Source organism: Lynx rufus, unplaced genomic scaffold, assembly GCF_022079265.1.
Source record: "Lynx rufus isolate CCGP_SWC_20201006 ecotype Redwood Valley unplaced genomic scaffold, mLynRuf1.p SCAF_6, whole genome shotgun sequence".
NCBI classification, from domain to species: domain Eukaryota; kingdom Metazoa; phylum Chordata; class Mammalia; order Carnivora; family Felidae; genus Lynx; species Lynx rufus.
The window spans coordinates 48,542,993-48,564,977 of NW_025814878.1; the positions used below are offsets into that span (position 1 = coordinate 48,542,993).

The 21,985-nt window shown below is 47.8% G+C and overlaps 1 protein-coding gene across 1 annotated transcript; it reads right to left on the reverse strand.

Moving 5' to 3' along the window:
• Positions 1 to 1,027: 1,027 nt before the first annotated feature.
• On the reverse strand, positions 1,028 to 21,401 carry NR2E1 (nuclear receptor subfamily 2 group E member 1). The gene is made up of 9 exons (XM_047102528.1): positions 21,377 to 21,401; positions 16,548 to 16,693; positions 13,007 to 13,094; positions 11,174 to 11,409; positions 9,699 to 9,845; positions 7,469 to 7,565; positions 6,932 to 7,081; positions 6,573 to 6,678; positions 1,028 to 2,687 (listed from the first exon to the last, which is right to left on the reverse strand). The coding sequence occupies exons 1-9, from the start codon at positions 21,399 to 21,401 to the stop codon at positions 2,525 to 2,527; spliced, it is 1,158 nt and encodes a 385-aa protein (XP_046958484.1). The 3' UTR covers positions 1,028 to 2,524.
• Between the last annotated feature and the right edge of the window lie 584 nt (positions 21,402 to 21,985).

Genomic DNA, 21,985 nt, shown 5'->3' on the forward strand with positions numbered 1-21,985 from the left:
AACTTGACTAATACATGGATGGATAGCCTCAGAGCCATTGCTCAGCTTTACCAGATCTTGTTATTGATCTCAGATTTGTTTCTGATTCGCTTTTGTCTTATGAAACAAGCCACTTCAGAAACATTTTCGAATCTTTTTGGTGCCTTTCACTAATCTCATACATTCCCAAAGGTAACCACTATTGTGCAGTTCGTGTGTATCCTACTCGTGTTTGTTTTAAATATTTGTGATATATTTATATACCCATAAACATAATCTGGTATTGTTCTGTAGGTTGTAAAACTTTACATAAACACTCAGCTGTATGTATGTTTTGTGATTCACTTTCCACCCACCCCCACACTGCATTTCACAACACGTACCCATGTCGAATACATTGGCTCTAGTCTATTCACTTTAACGAGGGTAATACTGTATACACCCGTGGACATTTTCATTGTCAAACATGAACAGTGTTGCAAGGAACATTCCTGCACTCATCTTTGAGTACCTTGCTTTTCTTTAATGCAACTTCTCCTCTCTGTGGACTCAGCAGAGGAGTGCATGCCTGACTGAACTTCCACACGTGCAATCCCTAAGGTCGACTTAGCCAAGATTTGCTAGTACCTCTCCTCCAGACTGTTGCTGGAGCTGCTGCCTAGAAGGAACCCAAAGTGCCCATGGCCTTGGGCACCTGGGATTTCCACCCCTGGCCTCTGGTGGTGCGGCCAGTGCCCTGAGATTTGCTGGGAACATCTGAACGCACTTTCTACTGCTCCTTCCACATCTTACTCACCAATGTAGATCGTCACACTTTATCTTTTTGATCACTAAATGATTTCAAGCTCCTGGTCAGGACTGAAATGTTGGCAAGAGAGAGGAGCGAGTGAATGAAGACTCTGCTAATCGGCCTCTTTCTTCTTCACACAGCAATTTTCCTAACAGATGCAATTACATTTGAGAGCTTCAGAGAACAGAATCTTATGTTTTATTTCTTTATTCATCATTTTACAAATGGGATTCACTGTAAAAAGGAAATTGCCTTTGTGGTTCGGTTCTTCAGGCTGGAGTGCTCTGAGCTTCAGTTTTTACACCAGCTGCTGCTGCCACCTTTTCTCTGGTGGGTGAGAACCAGCCAGGGAGGGAGGCTAAGAAATCAGGTAGAGTTCCTTTAAATCCAATATATTTTTATTCTTTGTAAATACAATGAGTACAACCTTTTAACTTCACAAATCAGTTAATTCACTTTGTACAAGAAAAGTTTTACTCATCCTATGATAGTCCAAGTGCTGAATATTTTTCCTCAGTGCTAGTACCTAATAAATCAAAATGTGAAAAGTACAGCAGCTATTTTAAAATGTTTGTTTCTACATTTCCATAAGTATAGACTCATACCAAAGGAGCAGCTTATAGTGTAGGACGGTGTGTGTGTGTGTGTGTGTGTGTGTGTGTGTGCATGTATGCGTGCATGCGCATTCAAGGCTTTACTAGAAACCGGTTTTCTGAAAGGCATTGAAGAGTCTCAGGCTGTTAGCAACGGATCGATCAAGAAAGCTTTTAGCCTCCATCTCCTTGGGGTTCCTTCTGGCATCATGTCTCTGTTCATTTACTCTCTGGTGCGACTGACTGAAACACGAGTTCGGACCCCCATTGCCTTTGGTCGCAGCACTTTGTTAACGGGACAGCAATCTGCCTCATCATCCATCTCCACTTTATTTGGTTTGGCTGTTTTAATTCATCCTCCCTCAATTTGCATTCTTTTAGTAAAGCTCTTCTATTTTTGAGATGTTATCCAACCTGAAGTCTTGGTGAGAGTCTCCTTTTCGTCCACCAATTCCTTTGACAAGGTTGCCTGGCCTATGGTATCAAAGAGAAGTGGGGGGGTGGGGGGGAGAGGGGAAGAAGGGGAAGGAGGGGAAGCAGAAGGAGAAAAACAAAAGAAAGACAAAGGAAAGAAAAAAGATAGAGAAAAGCAAGTCTCACGGCATAAGCTACCTTTCATTCACTAACTCGGTTCTGAAGGCCACTTCATGATGTATTACGATAGAAGAAAAACTTTTGATAAAACTTTTGATTTAAGACCTAACCATTATTTTTAAAATAATTTCTCCAACATAAAATAGTTCTGAAGGCTGCTGTCTGATGTTATATACAGAACTATATTTGGTTACCCAACATTATCTGCTAAAAAGGAAAAGAAAGTTCTACCGATGTTTCAGCTTTTGAGAGTTCAGCCTGATCTTCCAGGTAAGAAGCAGAATGGCATGGCCTGTGGCAACCTCCCTACTATAGCCCCCCTTCCCAGGGAGCGGCTCTGCTCAGGTGGTCCTGTGACAACCCCTTTCCTTCCCAGGCTGCCCTACCCTGGCCGAGGCAGCAGGTCAAAGCGACTGGAACTGTTTTGTGTCAATTGGCATTTTTTTTTTCCTGAAGGCTACACATTCCCAGGTTTATGCTTCCTGAAGGGTTTGTTAGTTGAGGCTTATTCTCCGTGGGTAGAAGTTCATCAGATACTGTCCCATCCTGAAAAGTGGGGACTCAGAGCTTAGATGTCACTGGATTTGTACATATCTGAAAGCAGTCTTGTAATTGGCACGTTGCCGATGGTTTTTTTGAAAAACACTTCTTCTATCGTTGACGGACTAATAGAACGTAAAGCTGGCAAAAGCAACAGGAGTTTCCCAAAGCGACAGGGTTGAGTGGGATATCTGGAATAGGAGAAGCCATGACAGCAAGGTAAGAGCAACGACTCATGGGAATTCGCATCTCATACGTGAACGCACACCATCTTCAGCATAATTTCCTGATTGGGCCTCTTTAATACCACACTCTCCCTGCGACAGAGACCTACGCAGGTGCTACTGGCCCTGTTGTGTGGGTTGAATACTTGAGGCATGAAGAACATAAATGATGCTGCCAAAATCACTGTCTTTACATTAGCAAAGGGGTTGCATTTCATTTGGAGAACAGGTAACTTTAAGAAATACAGTTACTGGGGTGCCCAGGTGGCTCAATCGGTTAAGCCTCCGACTTTGGCTCAGGTCACGATCTCACTGTTCGTGAGTTCGAGCCCCGCGTCGGGCTCTGTGCTGACAGCTCGGAGCTCGGAGCCTGGAGCCTGCTTCAGATTCTGTGTCTCCCTCTCCCCCTGCCCCTCCCCCACTCGGCTCTGTCTTTCTCTCAAAAATAAATAAACATTTAAAAAAATGTTTTAAAGAAATATAGTGCTAAGTGTAGGTCAAATAATACACTAAAGGTTGCCAGTGTCGAAAATAACCATGGTGTTGATGATAAAAGTAGTGATAACACTCACATTTTCTGATTCTCAAGACTCCCTCATCAGGCTAGTTCCCTCAAATAAAATGGTTTCCTTCTCGAAGCAATTCTCCAAATTATTATTCAGGCATTATACTTAGTCACTCTCAGGAATAATTCCATCCTTATTACACTGCAAATTAAAGACTAAGTTCTGTTGGGTGGCAGTGCCACCCAACTTTCATGTCAATGAAATTGGCATATAATTAAAGATGTGAGAAATTGCTTAACAATTTCCTCTCTTGATGTCCAACATGCGTCTGTGCTCAGATGTGCAAGTTCGATTTTCTGCTGCCTTTAGATGCCTGTAAGCCACTTCCTCACTGTAGCCCTGATATTTCTTCAGTCAATTGTTTGGAATCAGGCATCCACATACTTTACAGGGAGGTCTCCCTCCACTACAACAAATCACCTGGAGGACTGAGCTCCAGGGACACCTGTCTGTACCCAAGCTGGGTCTAACCCCTGGCCACAAGGTGCTAGAAACTGACAGATATCAAAATTCCTTTATAGGAGCTAGGTAGCTGAACACTGCATTTAACTGACCAATCACTCCAACCTGCAAATAGAATCCAGGGGAGAAATTGTCATGGCTGTCTGTTAGCTTTGGGTACCCAGGAGTCCCTCTCTTCCACCTGATTCGAGGCTGATCATTCTTTCTGAGCCTCTGAGGACCCCAATTGGCTCCTTCACTGCCCACCTTCATAATCACCCAGGGACAAGGACCACCAGACCACATTTAATAATGTGGTATGGAAATGGTGGAGCTTAGCTACATTTTTTAAAATACCCTAATCCCATCACTTATTCTCCTTGCTCAAAATATCTTCTATGTTTCCTGGAAAGTAATCCCCAAGACCCCCATCTCCCTTCCCCCTTGGTCATTTACTCTCTTCAACAGCTCCCAGGGTCAGGCCGAGCAGCAAGAACCCTGCATTGCGTACGCAGGGGCTGCCTAGACAAGCCTCCGCCATGTCTGCAGCACTCACCCAACATGCTGGAAGTTTCCTACAGTGAGGAACCACTGTGGGAAATAGTAACTTTCAGAAAGGATAGATTTGGGGGAATCCATAGACCATTAACTCTTGATTTTCTGCAAGTAGAAAATCCACTCACCTACTTACCCACTCCTTTCATTTCCTACTTAGGAAAGGACTGGATAGTCAACAAGAATTAATTGTCTGTTAGATGTCGAGTACTGTACTACCTAGAAACAATAACAATGTGTGTGTTTGTGTGTGTGTGTGAGAGAGAGAGAGAGAGAGAGACAGACAGACAGACAGACAGGCAGAGACATTGAGAGAGTCTGACTAATCAACATTAATTTTTAGAATATAGGGGCACCTGCGTGGCTCAGTCAGTTAAGTGTTTGACTCTTGATTTCGGCTCAGGTCATGATCTCATGGTTTGTGAGATCGAGCCCCACGTTGGGCTCTGTGCTGACAGCACAGAGCCTGCTTGGGATTCTCTGTCTCTCTCTCTCTGTCTCTCTCTCTGTCTCTCTCTCTCTCTCTCTGTCCCTCCCCACTCTCAAAATAAATAAACATTTAATGAACAAAATTCCATGTCAAAGCAGTTGTGTTCTTTCAATCAATAATTTCCTTGTTTTGAGGCTGGGGTAGAAGTAATATACTTGTCATTTTCCTAAAATAGACTTCTGTTAATTTGTGGTTTAGCTCTCTCAGGTCACCCTAGGAGAAGCTTCTGGTGCACCAGGCCCTCTCAGGCTCCCCTTCCTCTTTGCTGGCACCTCCCATGGCACCTCTACCAGTCCCTCTACTGGCTGTCCCTGCAGCCCTTCTCCCCTGCTGAAGTCCTGCCATTCAAGGACCAGCTCACATGTCATCTCCTCCATCACCCAGCCTTTCCAGACTTTCCTCAGCAACTAGAACTCATCCCTCCCACTCCACACTTTGCTTTTTCTCTCTTCTCTGTCCTCAATTGAATGAATACTTCTGCCTACTTCACGCAATGATAAGGGAAAGTGTCTTTTTCTTTCTAGTGTCCCACAATACTCACCAGGAGCCCCTCACGTAGCAGAGTACTCAGCAAATGCTTGACTGAATCAGTAAGTGGATATCACATTCTTTTCAGTGTAATGTTCTTTATGCCTCAATGACTATAGATGTCAGAGGTCAGATATGACATACAAGTTTGTTTTTAGTGGGGCGGGGGGGTAGTGCCCAAATTATGTACTGTTCCATTTTATAATTTTGAACAAATATTAAGTGCTTACTATACATTCTGAAATTTAACATGGATTTAAATGTTTAAAACCATGGCACTTTAATTTGAAAGACATATACACATGTACTATCACTCAGCACAGGTTCACTGATATTCCATGGACAAGGAATGGTTTTATTCATTAGTTTTCAAAAGAGGATTTATAATAGAAATAAGCAGATCACAGCAGAAGTGGTATCACCCCCAGTGAATACAGGTAACTTGGTATTTCGCCAACCCCTTAGGTGAGAGAGACATTAACTGCCTCTACCCTCTCAATGTAGTTACTCCTAACAGAGAGTCTATGGGTGATGTTGAGATGATCAAGACAGGTTTGCATGGGCTTCCTTTCAAGGTCAATTGAAGAATAAACAACAGTAGCAACTCTTTTCTAACCTTAGATCTACCACAGTCCTAACTTAAGAAGCTAGCAGGATTCCACCAACTCTTTAAAAGCCTTTTTTTTTTTCATCTTAAAATGGAATCAGAAAGTCTATAACTCTTGGTGGACTTGTCCATTGGTGCCAGGAGGAGTACTGCTGGAGCTCCAGTGGCTGAGAGGTCCTACAACTAGCCAAGAATATTCTCTGCCAGTGGGCCCTGCTTGGCCAGAAGTTGCTATGACTCAACAGAACTCAGTGGATACCAGTCATCAAAGCCAAACAGCAATCATGATGGGGCTAAAGATGGCCTCTCAAGGATGATGTGACCACTCTCTAATATATCAACTAATATACCACTTTGGCCTTCATTTTTGACCTTTCCCATATCAGGGTCCATTCACACAAATGTGTTCAAATGTTTTGATGGATCAACTTGTTCAGCCAGGACAGCCATAAGGGGTCTGGCAATGCTTTCATCTGGATGACCTAATCTTATCTGCTTCTCTCACCCATCCTGTGCAATAGGTGAGGACACAGATTCTAGCTAAATTAACTGGCTGGCAACAGGATAATTAGTCACAGGGTCTGTACTGGCTTATTACTGCCTGCTCACACATTCACAATGGAAGCAATTTTCTTAAGTGCACGTTCAAGGCAAACAAGAGTCACCTGGTATGGATGTAGCTGTTGAGGGTTAGCTGAGCCTCATCTTGAAGGGCTGCGATGGCAGCAGCATTCCGGAAACTTCTCAGTTCAGAACCACTGTGTGTAGGAACTAGAAATGAAGACCAGGAAACTGTGATAAGCGACACAGGAAATGCAGACGGGAAAGCAGCTCTCTGGACATGGATGGCTAGCAGGAGAACAGTAGGGTCCCCACTGTCGAGAATGGGGCCAGCCTAAAAGTATCAGCTCCCTTAAAAACCATCACCTCTTTTTGCAATGATCAGTCTGGACTTTGAGATGGCAGAATTAGGGAGGTGGCAAAACTGTGGAAGGAGAAGAGACAGGGGTTGGGGTCTGCCTACCAGCTTTGAAAGTGACGATGCATTTTAGACAGGCAAATTCGGTAGCATCTAACCGGAGTTGTCTAAACCGAGCCACCACCTCTTGTAAAGCTTGTATTTCAGATATGATCTTGTTCAGCTTCTGGGAATCTGTGTTGTCACCATTCATGCCTAGAATAGAAATATGGAATAAATGCTCTAATATGAAGGCATTTTCATGATTTAATATTGATTTTTGACAGAATTCTGCATATCAATATCTATTCAATTGTCACTCTAAGATATCTGATTCCGTGTAAACTGGCTATATTGTATGAAAGTTAATATAAAATCTTCTCTTGGATGATAACAAACACAGTAATTTGCATTTAAATAACAATGCAAGCAGTCATGAATACAACAAAACAACATTATTTGCATTTAAATATAGATTTATAAATGACAGGTATACTCTATTGTTCAGCAGGAATTTGTTATTCTTTACATGTTGTTCTTTTTTCAGTAATGTATTTTTATGGTAATTTCTACAACAAAGTCATTAAATTGTGCAATTCTTACCAGATACAGCCAGTAGAGTGTTAGCATCAACCGGAATGGCCCATTGTGCTATTCCTAGAACAAACAGTTCTCTCCAAGCATCTTCCAAAAGCATCAGCTGTCATACAATAGATGTATAATATAATATAGTGTGTAATTTATAAATTTATAAACAATTTCAATATGTAAATTTCCATTATTTTAAAAAGTGTTTTAAATGCCTGTCTTGGTAATTTTTCCCCTGAATATTCTAGCTTTCTTTTCTTTTCCATATTTTCTTTTTTGAAAAGGTGCCTATAGATAAGCACATGCATCTGAGAGTCAGCCATTCCAATTCCCCAAACTTTGCTTCCTCTGGAAAGGGGTTTACCCTTCATTTCCTTGCATCCATTCATTCCTGACCACCTAGAAACTTCTCCAGAGACCCAGGCTCTATGAAATGCCACCAGCAGCTCAGCAGGTGATCCCTTTCATATAAAATACTGATATTATCAGGGTCGAGGATTACAGACGAAGCGTGCAGATCTGGGCCCCCATCTTCCTACAAGGTTGGGGGGCTGGGCAGGGAGCAAGGAGAAATCACTAATTCCCAAGAGGCATGCAGGGAAATCAGGGTGTAATTATGTTAATCGGGTTTTGCTGAGTTTACCTCATCTCACTGCCTGATTTTTCTGAGACTCATAAGTGGACAGCATCAAGGTGCTTGTCATTTTCATTCTAAGAAAATGTGCTACTGAATATTTAAAATGAAAATCTGGCTCCTTTTCCAAATTAATATACTGGATTCCACTCCATTGCAGTTTGCTTGTTGTTGAAGGGTTTCCACTGAAGGGCTAAGTGGCAGACAGTAAGTAAATTTTGTTTGTATTAAAGAGTATACAGATACCTGTTTTGAGAAAAAATAGCCAGTGTGCACACATGCACGTGCACACACACGTGCACACACACACACACACACACACACACACACAAACACACATACACACACACAGCAAATGGTTAGAGTCAGCCAGTAAACCTGGTCAAAGATAGAACCTAACCATTTTGAAAAAATCTGTTTTTGAAAAATCTCTCAAAAACCAGCCAATTCTGGATGATTTATGTGAAGGGATTTCCTTTTGAGAGCTAAGAGCTGAATTGTGAAGGCTTGTAACCAAAATCACAATAAGACCAAAGGTTTAATTTTGAAAATGCTTTATTTTTAGTTTTATTGCATTAAGTACAGAAAATAATACTTTAAAAATGCAAGGTAAACAATATCTAATTCTGACCATGTCTGAAAGTCCAGGCTATGGAAAAAAAGAACATCCCATGCTAGAAGATTAAATGTTTTGAGCACATTGCTAGGTCTGTCTGTAGGAAGGATGCTTCATATTAAAGGGCACTATCATGATTTAATTAGGTATAAAATGAATTAAATAAATAAACCATTTGCTTTTAAAACTACTTATTAGCTTTTGGGAAGTTTGTCATTAATTTCCATGAATGTCTGGGTAACAGCCAATGGTTATTATGAACACTTCATTTTCTTTTTTCCCCTCAAGATTAGAAAAATTCCAGCAGAAGCTATTTCTGATATTCTTAACAACAAAATTTCTGGCTTTTGTTACAATGTAATTTTTAGCAGCACATACTCTTTCTCCCTCTGAATGTCATTTACAACTGCAGAATTATGCACAATGCCCATGTGTTTACAAAACCTCTAAAAGTACTTAAAGAATCAAGGGAGATCCTAGCCTAGAGTATGCAGTGTACCCTTTAACTGTACATGCTGATAAATTAGTGGTCAAGGCTGTATCACAATGGAAAATATAAAGCTCTGGGACATAAAATACTAAGACTAGCCCTGAAAATATTACAGGGGAATACTCTCATCATCTATTTCTCTCAGGTCCAATATTCTTAAGAAACATCGTTTTATTAGCAGTTTTAAATATCATTAAGATTTCAAAAATTTGTGATTCAATTAAACAGAGAGAGAGGGAGAGAGATGTTCTTCTATATTTGTTTTTCATAGCCCAGATCTAACTTTCCTGAAATAACATAATTGCATCTCTTAGTAAGGGTTCCATAGCTAGATATTTTGAACCCACAGTAGGAAGCTAGTAAAAATCATTTTCCCATTGCTGCTAGGAAAGGATGGCTGGCCTTCGTGATTTATCCAGATAACCTCCAGTTTCATAAGGCTGATGACTGTTGTTTTTTACCCACCCCCCCCTTCCCCGAGAGCTCAGTACCCTCTTGGTCATACCTGGTCCTGCAAAGATAGCGTGGAGAAAGCTGGTACACTCTTAGCCCACTTGATGCTCATAAACAGAAGCCTGGCAGCTGATTCACACACTGACTCTGTGGCCACTTCATACAGATACATTGGGGTCCCATTCACTTCATGGGGGTACTAAGCAGGGAAGAAAGAGAAACACCAGGGAGTGAGGAAACCACAGCTTTGCAAGAAGAGCCAATCTTTTAATTTTCTAATTAGAACAGGGAAGGAGACAGGAATTTGGGTGTTCTGCTGAAACATGCAGTTGCCATTGGTAGATAAAAAACAAACATCTGTATCTATAGACTTTGAGAAATAACCACTGGGAAAGGCCCATTTCCAGTCTTTGGGGGCCCATTCCTTCCAGAGGGGCATCTGGTTTTTCTGTCCCCTGTGGCAAGTTTTCCTCAGGCTGAGCAAAGTGCCGGGCCTGTCTCCCAATTTAGACAAGAGCTGCTTGCATTTGTGTAAATAAAAATAGATGTGAAAAAAGTATAAATTAATAGGCATCCCAAACACAAATATGCATATGAGTATTTTTAGAAAGGATTAGTATATTATGGAAATATTTCAATTAGACATCTTAATCATTTACAGAGCATTCCCATTCATAACTGACAACATATTCATAACACTACTTTCCCAAGCTTATTATACACATCAAGGGTAAGAAAGCAATATTAAATATTGTGCTTGTGTGTGTGCCCAGGTGTTTGGCTTCCTTGCAGAGTGGGGCTGCAGCTGGCCCTCCCCTTCTCGGCCTGGAGTGGGTGCTTTGGGTAGGTACCAGCTGGAAGCCTGGAAGGCAGTCCCTAGGTGGCAGCCTTTTGAAATGGTTCAGGCTGTGGCCCTGCTAAGTAGAGACTCAGTCGTGATATAAATACATGCATCTCAGAAAAGAGGGAAGGGAGAGTGGAAACTGAAGCCAGATTCCTCAAACTGTCCTAACAGGGTGAGCTCCACACATTGTTGTTGCATTAGGGACCCACAGCTTTGCCCAAGGAAACAGATCCCTGAGATCTGCAACTCAGGGACTCTTTTCTACCAGCTGTAGCCAACTCCTTTTTGCTAGAAACAGAAGTGCTCTTCTGGTCTCCAGAAATACCTAGGTTGTTCAGCCAGGGCTCCACACCAAGGGCTTTTTTTTTTTTTTTTTAACAGGTGCAGGTTCCTGGGCCCCACCACAAATTTGCAGAAACAGACTCTATGGGGAATGGGCCAGGGAGTCCACATTTGCAGCCATCTCAGAGAGTGACTTTACTGCCCACTAAAATTTGAGCACTCCTGGCTGAACAGGGAAAAGTAGGGAGGGGGCCTACAGCTCCCTGCAGAGCCTGACTCGGCACCCGCACCGTGGCCAGGTCTGTCTTTTGCTTGACCCCTCCCCGCTCAGAAGAGATGGGCAGGCCCTTCTCCTCCCTCAGCTAGGCACCAGACTTCCCGAGTCCAGCAGGGACACGAACCTTGGGCGTGGGCTGAGCCAGACTCACGAGAGTCTGCCGCTCCGGGGTGGCGGACACGGCGGCCAGCTCCAAGCCATGCGGCTCCAGCTGCGTGACTGCGGTGAAGAAGGCTGGCGCGGGCAGCGCTGCGGAGGGGAAGTGCGCAGCCGCCCCGTTCTCTTCCTTATGTCCACGGAAGTAGAGAGCCACCTGCTTGCGAATGGTGGACGTCCGAGGCCCCCGCTCGTGCTGCACCGCTGCAGAGACAGACAGATGGACGAATGCCCAGGGATCAAAGACTGGACAACACTTAGCCGCTGCCGCTCTCCCGGGCCAAATGCCCCATCTGGGCAGGCAAGGTCACTAGAGAGGTGAAGAGAGGGAGGGAGAGGGAATGTGTGCGCGGAGGACGCTCTGACAATGTCTTACACTGGAGGCATTAGAGAGCTGAGGCTGAGAAGAAGAGCCGGGCCCCAAGTGTCTGATAAAGGCCACGCCTCAAGCAAGACTAGGTGTGCTCTCTGTGGGTTCAGGACTCTTTCCCACCCAGGGTGGTCGCAGGGAAACCAGAAACCTTCTGGGCAGGAGTAGTTAGATACCCTTGTATGCGACAAAAGGGAGAGGGAGCATTGCACCCAGCCAGGCACAGCGTCCCTGCACACTTTTCCTGCTCCCCCACCTCCACCCCCGCCGAAATGGCTTTTGGCCTCCTAGGGCGTCAGGAGAAAAAGACCCGAGCCCGGGGCACACTGTGGGATGGAAAGAGGGAGCGCCCGTCTTGGAGTGTGCTGGAGGAAGGCAAGGGAGATGTGACAATTACCGCCAACAGTTTAAACAAACAAATTAATTCAGGGCAATCTTCCGTTCGCAGAGCTTGACAACTTGTCAATACACAAGTTCAACAGGTTGGACGCTCCCTCCTGCTTCCTGTGCCGCGGAGGAAGGATCACTCCCCAGTGGGCGCTGTGCCTCCTGGTGCTGCCACCCAGCCCGGCCTGTCGCCAAGGCAAAGTCCTCTCAGCATCCTATCCTGAGACCCCATTCCTCCCTTTCGGCCAGGAACCCCCCCCCCCCCGCCCCCGCAACCCAGGCCAGGCCTGGGGCGCCCTCGCCAGGACACCACCGGACACGCACTTGGACTAAGCTCTGCGCAAGAAGCATCTTACTGCCTAGTTCTTGCTGCACGCGTTTAAGAGCCTTCTGGGAGTTGGGTGTCAGAGGCACCCCCAGGCATCACCCTGCCTCTCCAGCCTCTCTTTGTAAAACCGAGAAAAGGCCCAGAAAAAGCCCAGATCGCCACAATGGCCATCCTGATTTTGGAATCTTGAATTAGCAAACAAGGGCTTGAAATTCCGAGTGCTTACGTCTCTGCCCTCCCTCCTCCGACACAGTGCCCCAGTCCCCACGATCTCCACCCTCGAAGGCTATCCAGACTGCGAGATTCTGCGGGAGACTAACAGGCTTAGAAGTGGCCACAAAAGAGCTGCAAAGAGAGGCTAGAAGAGGTATTAGGATGTGAAGCAGGAAATACCGCGCGTGTGTGCCCAGCAGACTGGGGCTCCCGGCATCGCGGTCTCCGTGGGGGTGGTTATGGGGCACAAGTTTCCAATGTGGCCATGGGCCATACTTGGAGAGTTCCATAGGATAGGGACTGGGGGGAGAGTTCCATAGGGGGTGGGGGGCTCATGCAGAGAGACGGAAGGATATGACTGGAAGTCCGAGGCCAATTCTCAGCATCTGGAAAGATGTGCTGGGGAGATGATTTACATTCATTGGAGTGCCACGTATTTTCTGTACATATAATTTGCTTACTAGTCAACCAACATTAGAGCGATAAAAAGCGGTACTGATTACCATCTTTGTTCATGTTGACTTCCAAACACTTCTTCAGCCGACACGCCCTGCACTGGTTTCTGTGCGTCTTGTCCACCGGGCAGCCTCCCTGGAACAGAGTGCAGGAGGTCAGCGGCCCCAGGGCCTTTAGACTGGAGACGCGAAGCCGGCGCCAGGTGGAGGGAAACGTGGAGGCGGGAACGGACCCCGCCACGGACCTAGGAGATGCAAGCCTGGGTCCGCCAGACTTAAAGGTCTTGGGCATGAGCAGGGCCAGGCAGAGAGAGGGCTGGGATTCCAGGGGCTACTTCAAAAGGAATAGCCCCTGACCCTACGAAAGTGGACAAGGAGGAAAAGTCCTTCTCAAAGCAGGTGAAGGGTCCCAGCGCCTGGTTGCCCGACTGCTGTGCTGGAAGGAGCTCTAGAGGGGAACTTCTTCCAGGCGCGGAGGTGGTGCAGCAGGAGCGACACTTTTCAGTACCGAAGACAGCGACCTGGCCCAGAGGCGGAGGCGTCAGAGCTGGGCTGGGAGCAGGCATGCTGGTCGGGATCGCCGCTATGTCCAGAGTCTACCTCTTTCTGTTACTTTCTGTCAGGTAACTCTCTCCCACTTATTCTTCACTATGCTGTTTCCTTACTCTTGCCTTTGTGCCTGAAGCCATTCTTATAACCAGCATGTGAAACTTGTCTTAAAGACTTGCCTCAGCACAGATTCATGGAAACAAAGCCATTCCTGGAAAGTGAGGCAGAAGCCAGAGTGATTAGGAGGGCAAGACCTACAGAGGTGAGGATGGGAAAGGAAGAGTCCAAGGCCTAGGCAAAATCTACAGATGCCTACTATGTAAATATGACCAGAAAGATAATGTGATGGACTGTCTGACAAAACGATAATATGGACTGAGAAAATTGGCATTATAACTGGGGGGAAAAAAGAGCTAATTACTGACTTACAAATATTTATTTGAGATGCACGAGAAAATAAATGCTTTAACTAATGACACTTTCTGGGAAACTATTGGCTATTAGAAGAGGAAATTTACAGGGGCGCCTGGGTGGCTCAGTCAGTTAAGCGACCAACTTCAGCTCAGGTCATGATCTCACGGTTTGTGAGTTCGAATGCCATCGGGCTCTGTGCTGACAGCTTGGAGCCTGAAGCCTGCTTAGGATTCTGTGTCTCCCTCTTTCTGTTCCTCCCCCGCTTGCACTCTCTCTCTCTCTCTCTCTCAAAAATAAATAAAGATTAAAAAATTTTTTTAAAGAAGAGGAAATTTACAGAGAAAGTTTCTAATGGAACTTCAGTGTTCATTCAGTGTTAGGTGTTATTACTGAGGGAACTTATACATAGATACATATAGTCACAGCTACATATGCATTTTATACACCAAAAATACAGAATAAGTTTGGTGCTCTCCTGTGTTTATATGACTTGCTACTGTTACATGTACACTGGGAAGAAAGAGAATATAATAAATGCATTTTATTTTGCTTCATAACCTAAAAAATTCATATATTCTGAATTTGGAGTATGCACACTTTCTGAAATAGCCCTTAGGAAAAAATAACACACTTGAATATACTTTTTTATGAGATCCCACCCTTCTGATTTAAAATATGTTGAGGTAATATTTACAATAAAGGTGGGGCAGAGGTTCATAATAATTTCCATATGTTTTAATTACTGTTAACAATAAATTAGAATATTATTTATCTAATCTTAGAATAAAAGAGATAAAGGAAATAATCTTTGCTTTCTAAGTGAATTCTTTAGGGCATCTTTGAGGGCCAGTGTAATAGCTCAATGTAAAGAGGTTTAGAGAACTTGTTATTAAATGCAGTCGTATATCTATCCTCAAATGTCATCTTCCTAGTATTCTGATAAACAAGCTAATGCAAAATCGAAGCCTTCATTTGTTCTTAAGAGTGTCTTGAAATCAGATCATATGTATATAAATATCTGAAGCTTGAGAGAAAGATGAGTGCTTGAGCTCAGCCCATTTATTCTCTCTGTAAGGAGAGGACACCAAGCCTGATGAGTCTATTATCAGTCCTTTACAAGGACTTGGACTGACATCAATATGTTTGAATTGATAGCCAACCCCTTTGAAAATATCAAGCATAACATCTGAGATTTTGATTCCCCAATTCTGTGCATTGCATAAAATTAAAAGGTAATTTAAGTAGAAGCCTGCTCAAATCTGAGGACCCACAGTAATCTCATATTCCTGCGGGGCTACAGGGATACAGCCCTGCATGTGTGTAATGTGATGTGTCCATATGGTGAGCTAGAAACTGATACAGAGCTGTGTACCCAATTAAGCAGGTAACAGGGCTGGAGTTCAAAATAACTTATCCAAATGTAAATATCATCATGTTTTTGTTGATAATCCAAATCTATTGGAAATTAATATGAGCAGACATAGCTTTAGAAATAGAATAATTCACTAGCAGCAGACAATATTTGTGTATGTATACACATATATAAATATTAATTAGTGAAGATGTTTTACCATTTTGGTTACCAAAGGATGACTTCTGACTAATACTTTCTCCAGGATCTTCTTGGGAGTCAAAGTGGTGGCTCTGTGCTGAGGGTCTGTGTGCCTGGCTGAGGAGAACGCAAAGTGTGGGGCCAAAAGGCTGATCTCCTTGAAATGAGCCTATTGCTGAGCTGGGAACTGAGTCAGGGGGTCCAACTTGCTCTTTCTGGAAGCTTTGGCTCCCTCTCAGCCCATGCTCTAACCCCCTTGTCTCTCTGAGACAGTTCTGCTTGCTCAAGACCAAAACACAACCAACCAGGCACATCTTCTAAGCAGAGAAAGAGAAGACATGGGAGTCTTGGAGAGGATCCAATTTACCTCTTCCTTGAGAGTCTTCTTTTCCTGTGCACTCTGCCTTTCCTGTGACTCTGCCTAGCTAAAGTCACATGCGTGCTGAAGCCCCACTGACCACTACCAGAGCAGTCCTGCTACTCTGAAGTTGAAAGGACACAGCCCTTCACAGGGCAAGCTCTCCATGTTCCAAATGATCATGCTCACTTTGGGTGGCAACCTTGACTGAGATGCCTTGTGCCTTTTCCTTCTATCATGGCAGGCAGTGGTCAGGTCACTGAGCTTGGGTGCTGCTAGGAATGTGGGTGGGTGCAGGCAACAGAACATAGCCTTTCTCCAGATTGCCCTTGTGGTTTAGATTCTGAAGTTCCTTAGGTCCCCTTCTCTGGCTTCAAAGCCACTGGGTGTGGGCCATACCCTGTGTCAAAGTGTGTCAAAGGATTGCAAAAAGTGGGACGTGTGTGTGTGTGTGTGTGTGTGTGTGTGTCTGTGTGTGTAGGGAGGAGCCGGGATTTCAGATTTTCCCCTGCAAACTCTGTATCTTCCCTTAGCTCTTCCCGCCTTTCCCACGCGGAAGGGCCTCTGAGCGTTGAGGCGGGAAGGAGGGAGAGGAAGGGAGAGGTCAGAGCTTGGTCTCTCCCCAGCAGCCTGGAAACTCGGAGGAGGCCTTGGCACAAACAAAGAAAGGGGAGGCAGCAGACGGAAGCCGGGCGGTGCAGCCCTGGCCGAGGTACCTGGTTTCCAGACTTGCAGACATACGTCCTATTCCTTCGGATACTCCGTTTGAAAAACCCCGAGCAGCCGTCGCAGGCGTAGACCCCGTAGTGTTTCCCCGAGCTGCGGTCGCCGCACACTTTACAGGGGATATCTAAAATACGGCCTGAAATCGCAGGAAAGACAGGGAAGGGGGGAAGGGGCGAGAGGGAGAGGAGGGCGGAGAAGAGGGAGGAAAGGGGAGCGGGAGAGAGAGATGCTAAGCAATCTGACCTCTGAAGGGATTAGCACCGAAGCTGCGGTAAAAGCAAATAATGAAGTGATTTTATAGCCAAACTTTTTTTCCTTGAGCAAGTGTCAGTTTCCTACAATGAGCATTATTCATGCACCGCTACATGTATTTGGGTCTCTTCTAATCGCTGAGACCCATTTTGGAATAAAAGATTACAGCAGGCCGGGGCGGCAGCACGGCCGCCGCTGCCTTTCTGCTCCGCGGAAAGTTTGGCCGCGTCCCTCCCCCGCTCTCGCATTAAACAGAGAAAGTTGTTAGCGCGCGAGGAGACAAACTTGAAATGTAAAAGGGGAAAGAAGAAAAACAAACACGGCTGGAACCGGGGATGGCAGCTGGAAGGCAATCGAGTTTTCTCTGAGCTGCCGGGCGGTTGTTATTATTAGGATTATTATTGTAATGCTAATACTAGGATTATTAATGATAATAAGGGTAGTGGTAATTGCCCAACTTTCGCTTTACCTATTTTAAAAAATGCTCAGTGGATCGCTTTTGAGAAATTATTTCTTTTAGGAAAAGAACATTTTCCCCCCAAAGTAACTAGGACCGGGCTGGGCAAACGAGAGTGACGCGTGTGCGATCCCTTAGCAGGTTAGCGCGGGACAGCCACCCCCTTCTCCCTCCACTCCCCAAGTTCTTCTTCCTCAAAGACCTGTCTCCTCACACTAGATCTCGGTTGGGTCCCTTCCTGCCTGTTTTCCACCACTGTGGGAGGCTGATATTTTAAAGGATGTCGCTGGTTTCTCTAGACTGTTCTCCACCCTTATTGGCCTCGACAGTCGCCTGGTTTAAGAGAACTTTCCTTGGAATCTCCTCAAGCCTGGGGTGGCCATGGACCTTGGAGGAATGTTAGGGAGAGGGTTGTATCCCAAAATTCAGAAGAGAAGGAACTATTTTCTCTAAGGTTCAAGAGTCCAACAAGCCTGAAGAGATTTATAGGGACTTAGAAATCTTTCCTCCCACAAAGTATTAAAGTGTTAACATTTTGGTACTAACAACAATGATAGTAATAATTAACTTCTTTACATTAAATTTTCAAGTCGCTACTCGACCAAAGGCCTCCAGTCTGGGGCCGAGATGCCTCCGCCTCGATGAAACTCGACAGTTGCTCCCTGGGGCGCTCAGGTTCGGGAACGCTATCAGGCTGGGGTGCAGAGAAGCGAGTCAGAACAACCCCGCAAGGGGAATAGAGAAGGCGTGGGCCCCACGTCGGGAAGGGCCGCTGAGGTCTCAGAAGTGGAAACTTGCTCGTGGATTTTGAGGCGTCCTGGTAGGCGCGAACCCCTGACCAAGGCCTAGGAGGAGCTGCTGGGGGCCGGGAAGGAGGGACTTAGGGAAAGCGCCGGCGGCCAGGGTGGGGGTGGGGGTTCGGGAACGACCAAGCTCGGCCTGGGTAATTACAACCCCGCCATAGCACCTGCCTATACAGCCACCAGTGACCCGTCAAAAAGAGTAGCATGGGAATTCAGACGGCGACAAAGGCCGGTGGGGGAGGCGCGCGGCGAGGCGACCACCGCCTCGACGCCCCCTTTCCAGTACGGTGGGAGGAGAGGTTGTGCTGGGGGGAGGAAGGGGCTGGAGAGCGCCAGGCGAGGCCACAGCGGGTCTTGTCCCTCACCCCCTTGGGCCTGTCAGTGCGCCCAAAGGAACTCACAGCCGCCCAGCAACCGGGGACGCGAGCTCTGCTGCGTCGCACTCACGCTAGAAACAGTAAACTTGGTTTCCATATTTTGCAACCATCGTTCCCAGCATGACACACGCCCTCTGGCTGAGCGGGGGTCCATGTTTGGGGTTCAGCAATCTTGTCGCCCCAGCTGTCTTCTTCCCGGTAGCAGTTTTGATGATGCCAAGATGAGCGCGCAGGAGGAGCAGTAGTGGGCTTTCTTTTCCCCCCGCTTCCCATCCAGACAGAGGACAGGGACGCACATCTCTGGAGAAACCCATGGGACGCAGGGAGGACCAGTGCAGGGTGGGTGACTCTCCTCCAGCTGGGGCGGGGTGCGGGGCTCCTCGACAGTCGCCCCTCGGGGCCTCCACAGCTGCGGGTCGGCCCTGCCACGGAGCAGACCTCCGAGTCACGGCTCCTGGGGCAGATTAGAGGCAGGCGTACTCGCCCGGGGCGGGGCACAGGAGGGAGGGACGCGAAAATTCCGGGGCATAGCGGGTCTGCGCCTCAGACTCCGCCACCCAGCCACGTAAAGGTGACTTGGGGTCACGAGACAAGCTGGTTGACCCCGTTGCAAAGCTCCTCTCATTTAGCAAACCGAGCGAGCTCCGACGTGAGGCAGGCGGGAGTTTCCTGAGGCTGGAAAACCGTTCTTAACTTCCCTCGCCAGGGGGTCCCCTCGGGGCTTTTTGTGTGTCATAATTGCCTAAAGATATATGGCAGCTTCGATTACTGTAATTACCATCAGAGGCTGTTGAAAGAAGTTAGTCTGGGCTGCAGGGGTGACTGGCCGGGGTCTTGTTACCACCCAGGCGGGGCTCCCGGGTGACATCGCTCTGCCCTCCAGCTGTGCGAAACCGAGCGAGGCGGGGGCCGCAGACCTCGCGGCCCGGCTCGGTCCTGACCTCGCCCGCTGCGCGCCGACCTCCTTGCCGCCCGGGGCCCGAGGGCCGCAGGTCTCGGGCCCGGCTGCCGCCACCTGTCTGGAGAAGACCGGGATGCAGCGGCGCCGCGGGCGGGGGCAGCCTTCCTGCGGGCCTGAGAAACTATAACAGCTGCGGCCGAACCAGCGCCGGGTCTCAGGCTTCCGAGGCCGAACTCGGGCCCTTGGGAAGTTGGAAAGCTCCCAAGTTTCCCCAGCGTGTCACTCAGCCTTTCTTTCTGAGTCCGGGCGGTTCACCTAGGTGCCAGTCCACCGCGCGCGGGTGCGGGCCCCCAGCGAACCGAGCTTGGCGCCTGCCCCTTCCCCCTGTTCCGAGGCCTCGCTTTTCAGGCGCCCCCCGCCACCCCAACACGCATCAACCCCGCCGACTCCTCACCCCAAGTGGGCGAAGGAGTCCGAGGCTCCTTACTTCTAGGGAAGAAGGCGAGGGCCTGTCTCAGGGCGAAGTAGCCAGGAGGCCTGCCGAAGCCCGCAGGCTTCTGTTTTTGCATTAGAGGCTCGGAATGCTGCAGAAAAGGTTTCCTTCTGCCCCTCCAGGGAAGGACCTCACACTCCAGAACCTGGGCCACAAAAAGCCAGGCCGCCTCGCCTCCCAGAAATTGGAGCAGCAAGGGCCAGCGTAGGCCGGAGGCTAACTGGAAACGCCAGGCCTCCGCAAGGGTCGGCTCTGATTTGTGCGGCGGCAAAGTTTCCTGCTCTCTTCCCTCTGCCCTGGTTCTAAACATCTCTCCGTTTCTCTTTATTGTTCACGTTCACTTCACTTGAATTTTTAAAACGGTAACACCCAAACCAAAGCGAACGGATAAAGTGAATTGCTTGCCACTTAAGTGGGACTTCATCATCAGTTCTCAGAAGTATCTTGGATTCTCCCAACTTTCAAAGACTCAAGACAATGAGGGCGTGAGGGGAGGGGGTGTTTGAGGAAAGCAAGGAGCCGCAAAAATGCTATAGGCAAAGAAAACAAGGGCGGCGGGAGATCTCCGGGACGTAGGGACTGCGGCGGGGGGCTACCTCCAGTCTTGGGCCCCGGAAAAGGCAGCCCTGGGCCACCGGAAGGCGGGAACTGAAATGCCCCCGGGAGATCCGAGCCTTGCGACAACGCCCGCCCAGCGCCGGCTCGGGCCTCCACATTCTCGGGTTCCGCAGGCACCGGGAGAGCAGATGCCCTCACACACACAGACACGGAGCCCCCCACTCTGGCGTCTGGGGTTGGTTAGAGATAAGCCACGGCTCGACATTCTGACGGGGAGCTACCAGCTAGGCAAGTTTGAGGGAGGAGAGAAGCGCGCGAAGGGAACAGGCCGCACACTCCTGCCTCTGCCGAGCTCCCGCTCGAAAAATCCTTGGGATTAGGGATTTGGTCCCCTCTTTGCTAGAGCGGTTCGCCATACTTTAAATTCCCCAGTTATGACCTACGCGGATTTAGGATTAAGGAAAATGTGACTTTTAAATTGTTTCTGCTTCCCAGTTTGCAGGATTATTTGAAATAACTAGAAACGGGGTGCAAAGCATTCCTTTCAAATCCGCTTTGCGCAGAGTTGCTTTTGCGCGCTGGAGCTCGGAGTTTTGAGCGAGCGTGTTATTGTGCTGCAGCCTGGAGCTGCGGCCTAGTTCCCGCCCCCCGTCGACACTCCCCCCTCCCCTTTCCCCGCACCTGGTCTCTAAGCGGATGCGACTCGCGGGACTGGCGGGCTGCATGGGTCTCAACCTTTCCACCAAACCGGGGGGGGGGGGGTGAGAAATCAAGCAATCCAGAGGTAACGAAATTCTTCCCTCACCACGAAACATCCCGACTCACGGGCTACAAGGAGCTGGGCCAAAGCGCACACGCCGCTGGAGTCCCTTTCCCGGGCTCGGAGCCGCAGCGTTCCGGGCAGGATCTCCCCGGACTCCTTTCCCGCCCACCCCAGGCTGCGCGCCTGAGCCCCGCGGCGGCCCGAAAGGTACCCACTTGTTGATCCGGCCGGCTTGCTCATGCTGGCTGTCCCGGGGCGGAGCGGTTGGTGGGCGCTGCCCGAGTCCCGGCCGGCAGCGCCCGCCTCGCCGCCGGGCGCCGCAGCTCTCCAGCCGCCCTCCAGCCTGCAGGCTCCCGGGCCGGACAGGTGGGTGTCGGTTACGCGCTGCGCTGCTCCCTGGGCGCTCAGAATTCGTTCCACAGTGGGAATTTAAGCATCCTCAAGTTTCTTCCCGGCTCTTGCAAAACCGCAGCTGCTGGGAATGTTGCTTGGTATGGACACACGCATGGACAGACAAACGGAGAGACGGACGGGCAGATCGAGGAAGAAGGGAGGAGGACAGCGAGAGAGGAATAGTGAAGGACAGAGACGGAGACACGAAAATGGTCTTCCTACGGAGCAAAAAGGACAAGATCCCACTCTTTCCCCATCCCTGTCTCTCAGTCTTCAATTTCTCCTTCTACATTAGGCATGCAGAGTGTGGCCAGATCGCTACAGACCGCTGCTCTTTTAAGGAAAGAAGGAAAACACAACCGCAGTCTCAGGCAGATGGGCTCGGCGCTGCCCAAACCAGAGAGCGGAGTGGGAAACTAGATTGCTGGGAA